Here is a 12,079-nt window from a genome sequence, read left to right on the forward strand (position 1 = left end):
TTTGACTGATCAAGATGTTAATGACAAATAGAGAATCCAGAACAAAAGACAAAAATCTGTTCTGGATGTTTATAATATAAATGGTCTCTGATAATCTCCATTCAGCTGCACGACTGCATTCGAATTGGGTGTCTGATGATTGCTGTGGAGAACTAAGAGTGGTTCTATGGTTTCTTGAACAAGCATGCAGAAGCATTTTATGTGTCCAATGAAGTGCACAAATATGGTCTTTTGCCCACTAAAGGGATAATATTTTATCAGCAAGATACTGAAAGCACATACAGTATGGATGTTTCAGGTAGCTCCGTGGCTGACTCAACCTTTCTTCCCTCCTTCTGTAAGTGGACAGATAAAGAGGGACATAAAAAGAGCTGGACAGTGAGGAAGAGTCAGAGCAGTGTCCTCCACAGACACCGCCAGACACATCTGTCCATTAACTGTGAAATCTTGCGAGAGCCTTCTGAGCAGAAACTTTTATCATCTTCATCCTCCACCAAAGCTGCAGAGGGTAAGAGAAGCTCTTTGGTTTTTATTGAACCTTCAACTGTGAAATTTAAGTTTAAAGACTTTTTTGTAGCTTGTGTAAGTCTTTCCACTTCATACTTGGTGTAAATTAGTGTCTAAGTAAGTCATTAAGAACAAAATTCTCAGTCATCTTGTTTTGCAATTAAATTAATCTAAGGCTGCACTGGTTTGAAAATTGTAAAATTTTAGCTTGATATTGTGTATTTCCTATTAGCACTAGCAGTACTTATGACATAACTATTAGGTGCTTTCTACACAAACAAGAGATGACATTCTTTCTCAAAACTAAGCATTGGCTTTACGCAGGAACAACAGAAACCCTATGTTTGCGATTCACAGTGTACATGATTTCTCCATATCAAAGGTTATTTCTGGCATGTTGACGGTAACTGAATATGTTTTTAAACTGAGAAGTAGCAGGGTTTTAAATGGAGATTCTTGCTAAATATCAATGAAAATGAAATTTTCCTTTAATTTAAAAAGAAATCCATCAAATTTTAAAGTGAGGAATCATATTTTACAGCTAAATGAATGGTTGTTTGGTGTTTTGTGGATCAGGTACATTCAAATACATTCAAAAGTTAAAATAATAGTAATAAAAACCAAAAGGTAAGTATTCTTTATATTAAACTTTTTTAGCTTGGCTTAGTACAGCATGAATTAGTTCCACATTCTTGGATATTACATAGATGTTCAGGTTAATTTAACCAGTCAGAGTGAAGGTTAGAGGGACAGAAGTGCCAAGTAGTGAGACACTGATAAACAGTGTCAAACAGTGCCACACATTTATTTCAAATGAAAAATTAGTAAATTATCCTCCTTGAATCCTGATCTGGGTGAGGTAGAGAAAGACATGGGGCCCTTTTATGGAGTTCTGCCTCTGCCTGCCGAACACTGCCACTGTAAACTCTCCATGCTGCCACTGCTCTGTGGCGTTTCAAAGCCTCCGGGAGCTTCTTCCTGACTTGGGGCCCTAAGCATTTGCCTGGCTCTTCTGTTGGCAAGCGGAGCCTCTGGATGCAAGCAAAAATAATAACTTTAGAGGCCGTGTTAGTGTGACAGGAATTGATTCCTTTCATAGGGATTTCTTTAACTGTGTGAGACCTCACAGAAATGTCACATAATAAGATCAGATGTACAAATTCTGCGGCTTTTGTAGCCAGAAAATTTTGTCTTAACCTGTTATTATTTAAATGTAGGTCTGAGGTTCATCTTCCATCTGAAAGAAAACAATATTAAATATGTTGCTTAGATTTTTTGTCCAATGGGGTGCATGTCTTTCAGCTCTCATTCAGGTGATTGGTCCCCCAACATGCTCCACCCACTGCTCTACCTGAGTGCTCTCATCGCATTGACAGGTAAGCCAGATGCACATCAGCCAGTGGGGAAAATAAATGGTGTAGAAGGAAAAACTTGAGTAAAAGAAATTAAATTTACACTTCAGCTAAGCACTTTGTAAATGTACTTCATAACAGTTCAAAAGTAAAATAAGTCAAATGACTAAGTGATAAAGGATGATGGAAATTAGTCAAAATTGTAATGTTCCAGCTTCCAGCTTAATGAAATAGGATTGCAAACTGAAGACGTCTTTGTAATTTTTCTCCAGATTCATTTACTGTCAACACAGAGTTCAACCTCGACTCATGTAACATCACATACTATCAACAAACCTACTCCAAACTCTACGTAAGTATCAAAACCTGTATCAGATAATGTGTTGTGTTCACCTACTGTCCAAAATGTTGAATCTCTAGATGATATTTACTATGTAGATATAGTAAAGTCGAATGTGACCTCCTCTTTTTTCTCTGTTCACAAGATATACTGATACCATCAGTTTCTGCAGTTCACTGTGAGATGTTTAAGGTCTCAACAGATCTGTCATTATTTATCCAAAAATGATGAACAAACAATCCAGACTTCTCACTCGCTAACTGGACTGCTCTTTTTTGTTAAATAGTAACAGTAGTAATAGAATAATCCTTCACGGTGGGGATTTTGCCTGCTTGGTCTGGGGGTTGTTGCCACGGTGATCGCCTGGCTGTGGTTCTCCACTGCAGCCTTATGGCTGTGGTGTAGGCCCCGGCCTGCCCTGATCTGGGTGGTTGCTGTGGCGGCGGCCTCTGTGGACCATGTGTGGACTAGCTCGTGGTGTGAATGAACGAACGAACGAACTAACCAACTAACGCACGAATGAACAAATAATTGTTTCTTACCTGATAAATATTTGAAATTAGCATCTTCATTGTTTTAACACATTACACATAAACAACAGATTTACTACTCATGCCATATTAAAAATCTAAATTTGACATTATCTCTGTGAAAGACACTGACTTTGGGCATGTAGGTGCTTCGTCACAGCGGTGGATCTCCAAAAACTACTTTATCCTCCTTATTTATTTATTTATTGTGACAGTTTCCCAGCCTTACGTTTAGAAGATGCTGCAGGATAACCCATGTAATGTATCACATAATTAATCACTGAGTGGTTGTGTGGGGGAGGTTGGGGGTCACAAACAACAATGCATCTTATGTTTGGGGTCATGTCACAAAAAGTTTGAAAACCACTGCCTTAAAGCACTTCCTTACAACAGCATACTTCCTCTGTTAACATGGACATAATGTCAGGTTTATGTGCTGTTATGTTGACTTGATGCTGAGAGGAATGGAGTCAGACCATAAGCACCTAAAGAAACTGAGCAAAAAGCGCTATCGTAGCCTTGTAATCAGTGTTTGTCAGATGATCCCTTTTTGTGCAAGGGAAGTATTGTTAGGTAACAGAGAAAAATCCCTCAGTGTCCTCTAAGGGTCTCTGTAGTGAGAAACTTCTAACAAGAATAAAATCCTCTAGCAGAGTGAAACTTAAGGAGGATGGCCATCTGTTTGAGCATCAACAAAATAAAGCCATCGCTGTCCTGCCTGGAATGTTAAACATTGATCCGGGGAAATAAAAATTCCAATTGCCACAGTATGTTTGCACTTGTTGAAACAACAGTCCTGCAGATGATGAATCATGAAATTATTTTAAAAAATGTACATATTTAACAGAAGAAAAAAAAGTCTTGCATTGAACAGGCTTTCACACACCCTCAACTTCTGTTACTAACATCATTTAACTGTGGAAAATTTCTATGAAAAGTTGTTGATTTTAATTCTTTTGATTTTTAACAGACAAACTTCACACAAGAGGCCTTTGTGATCTGTTTCGATGACTTTTACAACCCTCAGACAAGTCAAGACTGTATTATTGGACCAAGACCCAGGATTAGCCTAGCTTTTTATTCCCAGCTACCACCACAACCAACATATGAATCAACCATCCAGGAAAATGTGGCCACGATTTCAAACAACATTACATGCTCTGTTAAGTTTGACATGGTGGTCGATGGGAACAATGTGAGTGCTGGTTAAATGTTCTTAGTGGGATTTTTTTTAAAGTAAATTAAACAGTTTTAACAAAAGAACTTTGATTTGCCATTTTTCCTAAAGCCTAGACTTCTTTACAGGAATGATATATTTTCCTTTGTTACAGGTTGCTATAATTTTATCCAGTTTTGGTTCAGAATCAGCTCTGGAATTATATTCAACAACTCTAAATTCAGTGGTGAGTATTTCCGATGGTATTTCTGAGTTTAGATATTTAAATGAAAAACTATGTTCTTTTAATAAAAATAGACTTTGCGACTTTCTTTATATTGAGCTTTAAAATGCTTCACACCATGTGAAAGAAAACTGAAAGATTAAATTAGTATTACATTAAAGCAGGATATAGTGTTGTATATATTTTGACAATAATCAAGCCATCAATAAGTACATCCTGACTTCATTGTAGTTACAACACACCATATTAAAATAAGACATTTTGATTGGTACTCTCTTAAGCACCTCTTACAAATCATTTAATGTTTTGATGTCTGATTGACATGAATGGATACAGCTGGCTGGTTGATCATTGAATTGATGAATGAAAAGCTATTTTTTATGAAGAAAAATATGCTTGATATGCTTGAAATGATTTTATTCAGCTCTGCAACTTAATTTTGCTTATTGCTGTCTAGACTTGTGAAGTTATAGTCAATGCTGGAGTAGTTGAAACTCTTGTTGCTGATTCACTGCTACCCAACGCATACACAGACATCAGCGGTTGCAGAATCTCAGGTTGGTAAATCACTGGCTTTAATTAAACGTCTGTAAAACTGTAAAGTTTAAACATTGTGGTTTAGCTTTTGTTTTCACCTGGTGAAGCAGAAAGGAATAAAAGTCCCCCCCCCCCCCCTTTTAATTAATGGAAAACTTTGTTTACTTCTCAGAGGGCGGCATTAAACCCAATAGCTTAACATATTTTCCAACAACCTGCACCAATGCCTCATGCAGCATCACCAGATCTGTCATGACCACAGGCTGTGGTAACCAGGAACGTTGTGATGGAAACAGCATGTAAATATGATAATTCTATATTTAGAAACCAATAAATATGATAAAACTGACATTTGGTGGTATACTATGTAGCTACTAATAACTCCAAACCTACTAACTTAGTGATCAATGATGTTTTCCTCAGTGTCACCATTAGATTAACAGTTGTCACTGATTTGATTTTCATGGTTTGTGTTCTTTTCCTCCATCAGCTGCTTGATGATGAACACCTGCACTGTGACCGGCCCCACTATCATTGACATCCACGGCACATTTAACTCTGTTGGGGATCGGTGTGCGTACTCTCTGGTGTTGGATTCATGGGTTCCAGGCTTTGAAATACTGGCTGTGTTCAGGGAACGGCGACGTTCGGATGTCAGCTTTTTGGAAAGTTTGACGCTGCGATTCATCAACTCAAGCACTGACGTTTTACTGGGACAAGGCGGGAAAGTCCTGGTATGTTGCCACAGTTAATGATTAAGAAATCCATCCTACCTTCCTTGTTGTGTCATCTCATTTTTTTAGTGCCAGATTCATAAACCTGGTGCCTGTTGCTTTGAAAACAGTCCATCTGGGATATGGTTAGGTGATTGAAATGTCTTACTTTGTGGATCTGTACCATTTAAGTACAGTTTATACCTTCATATTGATATCTGATCCCCAGATCCATCCCTATTTTATATGCCGGGTTTGCATAGAGACAAATGAGAAAAACATCCCTCATGCTTAATAGCTTCCAACTGCACTGACACCATCTAGAGCAACACACAACCCAAATATTTCCACATATTTTTGATATTCCCTCAAGTGACATTAAAGCACATTAAAACACAGGGCATGCATTACATTTTAAAAGGAACTGTTTTAAAGAGCAACAATAATAATAAAGGTGATTCTAAATCTGATTCTGATTCCACAGCAAGTACGTCTATTCATAGAAAAAATAATCGCCTAGCTAAGGAAAACCAACAAACTGCACTGAATCTTCTCTTTGATTCAGTCCAGCAGCACTGTTGCTCTTAGTCGGCCTGGCTACAGAGCTGAAGAGAAACCTGGAGTTGTTTTTGTTCTCCTCTATCAGTGATGAATAATAATCTGTTCCAGCCTTACGCAGAGCTTTCTTTCTTTCTTTTCTTGATCTCGTCCCAACCTTGAGTTGTCATTCCTTAGTAAAAATCGTCTTCATTCCTAGATATGATAGGGATAGGGTTTCCACAGAAAGCCTGGTTTAGCTGGAGTGAAAATCTGACAGATCATGCTACTTTTTAAAGTCATGCCTTTTGTGCCGGGGAACTAATTTCCCTTCATTCAAGAAATCAACTTCTCCCTCCCACTTGAACAAGGCTCATGCATCGGTAAAGGGAAAAGAAACAAGTCCCCAGACAGATAACATTACCTGACACTGATCCCTGAACCATTTCCTTCTTCTTCACAAGGCTGGTTCTATTCTGCCTCTTGTTCAAAATGACATACCCAAAATAAATTAGTTTTGACCTCCCAATACTAAAATATGTGTTACACAAACATGAAAATTAAAACCACTGGAACTGAAATCTGTTTACACATCCAAGGTCTGGATTAGGACCGTACAAGTCAGGGATCATCAGGGAAGTCAGTTCGTCAGTCTATTTCACCAAAGAAACATCCTGAGTAGGCAGGTAAATATGTGACTTATATTTCAAGTCTTCAATATATATATATATATATATATATATATATATATATATATATATATATATATATATATATATATATATATATATATATATATATATGTTATCTTTCAAACACTCAGTCCTAACATGTTGCTGTCATACCCAGAGTGTAACTTCTCTATAACTGGAGGCTGTTATTACAGATAAGTTACATTGTCAAAGACGCCCATATGACTTGGTAGTAAGAACAAAGCAGCAACAGCATCATGTTTAAATATACAGTGAATTTTTGGCTGTTTAAAGCCACATGCCAAGAAGAAAGAACACACAAACTGCTGGATGTCCACCATTTTTGCATATTGCATTCTTCTTTGTTATAGTTCAAGGCAGGTGTTCCACCAGTATGACATCAGACTATTACGTAGCTGACGCATCTATAGCTATCCAGCTGATACACTGCCGACCAAGTAAGGGTATGGTTGGCACTAGAAATGCAACTGAAACCAAACTGTACCAAACCCTTCCATCCCGAGCCAGACCCCTCGGTAAATACAGAGCACTAACTGAGTTACCCTCCACCACAGACATAAAGACAAGGATACCCACACTGTCATTAAGCAGTCTTGCAAGGTTTTCATTAGATTTAAATCATGAGTCGACTGCATGTCCTCCAGCTTATTTTTCTACTTTGCAGGTGAACGACTCCCTGCAGACCCTCAACAGCACAGTCCAAGAGGTTCATGGAGTTGAGCTCTCCAAAGACCAAACTGGAGTCCATGCCAATGTGATGTTGTTCAAATACTTTGTTTTTGTTTACTTTGATGGCAACACAGCACAGATCAACATTGAAGGTACAAAAAAATAGTGTCATTCGAGTTGTTAGAAGAATAGACTGTACTATATACTATAAATTCCTGCTGCTTAGTGAGCTGTTGTTTTAACCTGCTGTGGATCTACATTCTTTTTCAGTACCAGTTGGATCAGCTTTGGATGGCCTGTGTGGAAACTCCAACACTTTTTCAAGTGCAAAGCTTTTTAATGACAGCTCCTCTGGGTAACACCTCCTCACAAGCTTGGTGTCCTACTGACTCCTCCTCAGCTGCTGCTCAATAAATCAATTATTTATTCACACTATGTGAAAAGTGCTGAGCATAGCACCAATCCTGACTATGTGTTATGTCATTTCTTACAGCTGTGAGATCCTGTATACTGAACCTGCTGATAGTACGATCAACTGCACCATTATGACTGAAAGGTGAGCAGATTCACCAAACATAAAGAAACATCTCCTGGTAGATAGGTAGATAGATAGATATGTACTTTAGAGAGATAAGTGCTTTATTAATAAGATAGCCTGCAGCTCACTTACATACATCACACTCACTCCCTTGCAAAGAAAGACCAAAGAAATAGTAATAATGCAAAAAGACACATATAAAAATTAATAAATAGAGCAATAAAACGCAAACGTTTAGTTTGCACGTCAACAGAGGTTTTGATAGACAAAACCACAAAGGTTTCAGAACAGGCTCCAGAGGTTTTTTTTTCTTTTTAATGCAAGGTAAAACTTTTCTGTTCAAATGAGAACTGGAATCATTTGGCGATGATGATGTCTGTTACAACATCTTGCTCTTATCTCGCCTCCCTCAAACTGCATGACAGGCTAAAACCTGCTTCTTTTGCAACATTTATGCAGTCAAGGATAGGCTACATGATCCAGATAATCAGAATACCTCAATACTAGCAGCTGTTATGTCTTCCAGCTTGATGAGGTCGTAGTACACACACGAGACGTGTCATGGCCACAGGCCTGGCATGCTTACTATAGCATTTCCAGTTCGATTCACCTTTTCCATCAGCAAGGAGGTAGATTTCACTCCACTGTTGTATAAATGCTGTTTTTTTTGCCAAAAATGCATAGGGATCAGTCAAATCGCTCACCATCAGACACACAAACAGCTTTTTCCTCTGGGCAGTAAGAACTGCAAACAAACACTCATATTCCACCACACACATACATACATACACACCTCTAACTGCCGCTCAAGGACTCCCCACAAGTACCTGGGAAAACCACTGACAGTCTCAGTAGCTATTTATATTACTCAATAGTGTGATACAGTGTTGATTCTGGACATTATTATTATTATTATTATTATTATTAGATTTTATTTTTAATTGTGTATTCATTCTCTTTGTCCTTGTTTTATATCTGGGACACTGTACTGGTCTGAGCACCTTAATTTCGTTGCACATGTTTGTGGATCTCATGTTCTCTCTGTCCATGTGTGGAACAGCTGTAACATCCTGAAGGACACGCCATTCTCCACCTGTAACACAGAGGTGGATCCAGCTCCCTACATAACTGCCTGCAGTGAGACTTTGTGCAAATATCCTGCAGTAGACGGTCTCAAGTGTCAGTTCCTGTGGAGCTATGCCAGGGTCTGCAGCCTGAAAAACGCCACCTTGAACGACTGGTGGTTAGAGGCTGGGTGCTGTAAGACCTGACCAATTTGAATTCTCCTTTTTTTATGCAGTTCAGCTGTTTCCATAATAATACATCAGTGCCTCCTTCTGCAGCTCCTCCTGAGGACTTTTGCCGGGACAAGTTCTGCAGTAATCATGAGTTCTGCGGCATAAAGTACAGTGGTCTACCTGGCTGTCTCTGTAGAGCTGTCTTTGCCTCCAGTTACAGAGAGTCGAACACTCTGGGTACGACAGCAACATGTTAGGAATGAGTGTTTGAAGGAAAACATTTAACAATTTCTTTTTATCATTATTGTAATTTTCAGGTGATCCAGTGGTCTGCACAGTAAATTCTGCCTCAGTCAGTCTGGTGGGTTGTCTCCTGGAGGAAGAAAACATTGACTATTCTCTCCTACACCTCAATGATGAGACTTGCAAGGGTGAAATGGACCAGGAGAGTGGCATGGTGACTTTCAGCTTTAACAGCAGCAACACCTGTGGTGCAGTGATCACGGTGTGTCCTCTCAAACTCTAAATCCCCTCCAGTGTTCTGCTTAGCTTCTTCTGCTCCTCTTTAGTATCTTTTGTGGCTTTATGTTCATCTGTTGAGTTCCAGTCAACATCTAACACATGCAACAGCTTATTCAGTTACAACATATGAATATTTGACCCTGCAGGCCAACAACACCCAAGTAACCTACAAGAACACCATCACGGCCGACAGCAACTCTTCTGATGTCATCATTCGCCATTATCAATTCGACATCGACTTCTCCTGCATCATTTTTCAGCCAGGACTCAACACTATGGCCTTCAGAGTCAAAGACAAGTGTGTTCTGGCTTGTAGTTCCACTTTAACAATGATGTGAAACTTGTCAGCTGGTTTGTGAGTCAGAGAAGCTGAAATGTTTATGTGTGTTGTCTGCAGCTCTGTGGTCCAGCACGTCACATATGGAGAGTTGAATTACACTGTAACCATGAATGCCTACACCAATGCCGACCGAACACAAATTGTGGATTCTAACACTTACGTGATGCTAAACCAGAAGATCTGGATGTGCTTGGAAACTAAAGGCTTGGATGCAAACTTGATCTCTGTGGTGACTGACTTCTGCTGGGCAACTAACCAGAAGTCATTTAAAAGTACTCCGAGACATGACCTGATCCAAAATGGGTTAGAATACTTCAAAGTAGCAGCTGCTCATTGGGATTCAATCATAAATGTGGTTCCTGATTTCTGTTATTGGAGGGTGATTGAAATGTGTCCTTGTTTGTGAGCAGCTGTGCAAACACTGCTGACCAGACGGTGACGGTAGAGAGAAACGGAGATGGAACCTCCAGCTTCTTCTCCTTCAACATGTTGCAGTTCAATAGGAGGTCTACTGACGTCTATCTGCACTGCAAACTGAAGCTGTGTGTCAATGAGGGGACCAGCTGCATCCCGGTATGCCTCAAATCAATAGTCTTAGGACCCTTCAATTTAAAAAGTTTCTAAGAATGTTAATCTTCAATTGTTTTTAACTTCTAGGATTGTTCTGGTGGAGCTAGAAAAGGCAGATCTGTCCATCTCACACATGAACCAGAAGTGTTTGTGACTTTGGCCTGGAGTAATACGATAAGGTAAGATGATACTTAGAATATCATAACTATAATTCTTAATATGTATATATATATATATATATATGTATATATAAAAAACACAATATAATTATACACTCTGCAAAGGTCAGAGGGAGACCAGAATGTCAGAATCAGAATGTCTTTATTGTCATTCTATCCATCCATATATACTTCTTCACCATAACCCCTCACCCACTGCCTCCCCTCCTCCATCCACCCTCCCGATGTTGTTCTTTCGGTCACTACCCACAGCTCGACGTCATTGGTGAGGGTAGGAACGTAGATCGGCCGGTAAATCAAGAGCTTTGCCTTTTGGCTCAGCTCGTACGTTACCGCAACAGACCGATGCAGAGTCTGCATCACTGCTGCTGCTGCACTCATACACCTGTTGGTCTTCCCCTCCACTCCTCCATCACTCGAGAACAAGACCCTTCATCCACTCCGGTGATACCCGAGGCTTCCTCCTCTATTTAAAGTTCCTTTTTTTCCCAGTTTAACAAAGATGGCTTCCTTTACTCCCTTCTCAAACCCGTTGTCTTATCCGTTCAGAATGTGGAAATCACTGTCCTTCAAAGAGCTCATAAATTGTGTTTCAGCATGCGATGACAGTCAGAGATCAGATATCGATCTGAAGGTTTCTTTTAAACCTCAATGTTGAGACTTCCATTCTCCCTCAGATAAAGACAAGTAGAACATGAGATGAAGAAATGTTATATGTTTGATTGTAAAGAAGCCAAAGATGTGACAGAGTGGACAAAATGGTTTGCAGTAGAAATATCAGTCACATTTTTATCTGCCTTCTCAGGTTGTTTCTTGGTGAAATGGACTGATAAGCAGGCTGCTGACTTCCCTGATGATCCCTGACTTGGACGGTCTCAACCCGAACCTCTGATGTGTAAACAGATTTCAGCTCCTGCAGGTTTTCATTTGAACAAAACTTATATAATCTATGTTTGAGCTAAACTGTTAAAACAGAAATAATAATCAGACACCATACTGCACCACACCTCCTGGTTTAAAATCTCAGTTATCCAGATCATAGAAATCCTAGTTTTTTTAATGGAGGACAATTCATAATATCTCTTATTATAACCAAATTAATTTGTCTTCGTTTATTCAAAATTTCCCAAATACTTATTACAATCAGATATGAGTTTCACTACATATCCCAGCATGTTTGGAGGCACTTCAGATCCTCCCACAAAATGTTTCCTTATCAGAGGGATTTTGATTTCTTTGGTTTTGGAGCTAAACATGTTTTAGAAATGATGATTACAACAATCATATGTTTTTAGTCGAAAAGAGTGAAGAAATATGATTAAAAATAGTTTAAACTGCTTTGCAATCAGCCAAAGATTAAAACTGTGGTGGTTTAAATAAGTAAATCTCAAATT

General features: G+C 39.0%; 1 protein-coding gene across 1 annotated transcript; it reads left to right on the top strand.

Annotated features, from left to right (window-relative positions):
• Nucleotides 1-285: 285 nt before the first annotated feature.
• On the top strand, nt 286-11,710 carry LOC121640353 (alpha-tectorin-like). Its single transcript, XM_041986066.1, has 19 exons — nt 286-508; nt 1,821-1,883; nt 2,132-2,211; nt 3,700-3,924; nt 4,061-4,132; nt 4,587-4,686; nt 4,839-4,965; nt 5,157-5,400; nt 7,294-7,450; nt 7,569-7,653; nt 7,792-7,854; nt 8,897-9,096; nt 9,180-9,311; nt 9,392-9,579; nt 9,743-9,894; nt 9,994-10,239; nt 10,347-10,509; nt 10,594-10,685; nt 11,491-11,710. The coding sequence occupies exons 1-19, from the start codon at nt 286-288 to the stop codon at nt 11,513-11,515; spliced, it is 2,637 nt and encodes an 878-aa protein (XP_041842000.1). The 3' UTR covers nt 11,516-11,710.
• Nucleotides 11,711-12,079: the final 369 nt, after the last annotated feature.

This window comes from Melanotaenia boesemani, chromosome 5 (assembly GCF_017639745.1).
Source record: "Melanotaenia boesemani isolate fMelBoe1 chromosome 5, fMelBoe1.pri, whole genome shotgun sequence".
NCBI classification, from domain to species: Eukaryota; Metazoa; Chordata; class Actinopteri; order Atheriniformes; family Melanotaeniidae; genus Melanotaenia; species Melanotaenia boesemani.

Bases quoted from the DNA above. Each gene is read 5' to 3' on its own strand.
- LOC121640353 (XM_041986066.1), top strand. From the start codon at position 286: ATGGATGTTTCAGGTAGCTCCGTGGCTGACTCAACCTTTCTTCCCTCC. The intron at 4,966-5,156 runs GTAAATATGATA...TTCCTCCATCAG, and splicing joins CGTTGTGATGGAAACAGCAT to CTGCTTGATGATGAACACCT. The intron at 9,312-9,391 runs GTACGACAGCAA...TGTAATTTTCAG, and splicing joins CAGAGAGTCGAACACTCTGG to GTGATCCAGTGGTCTGCACA.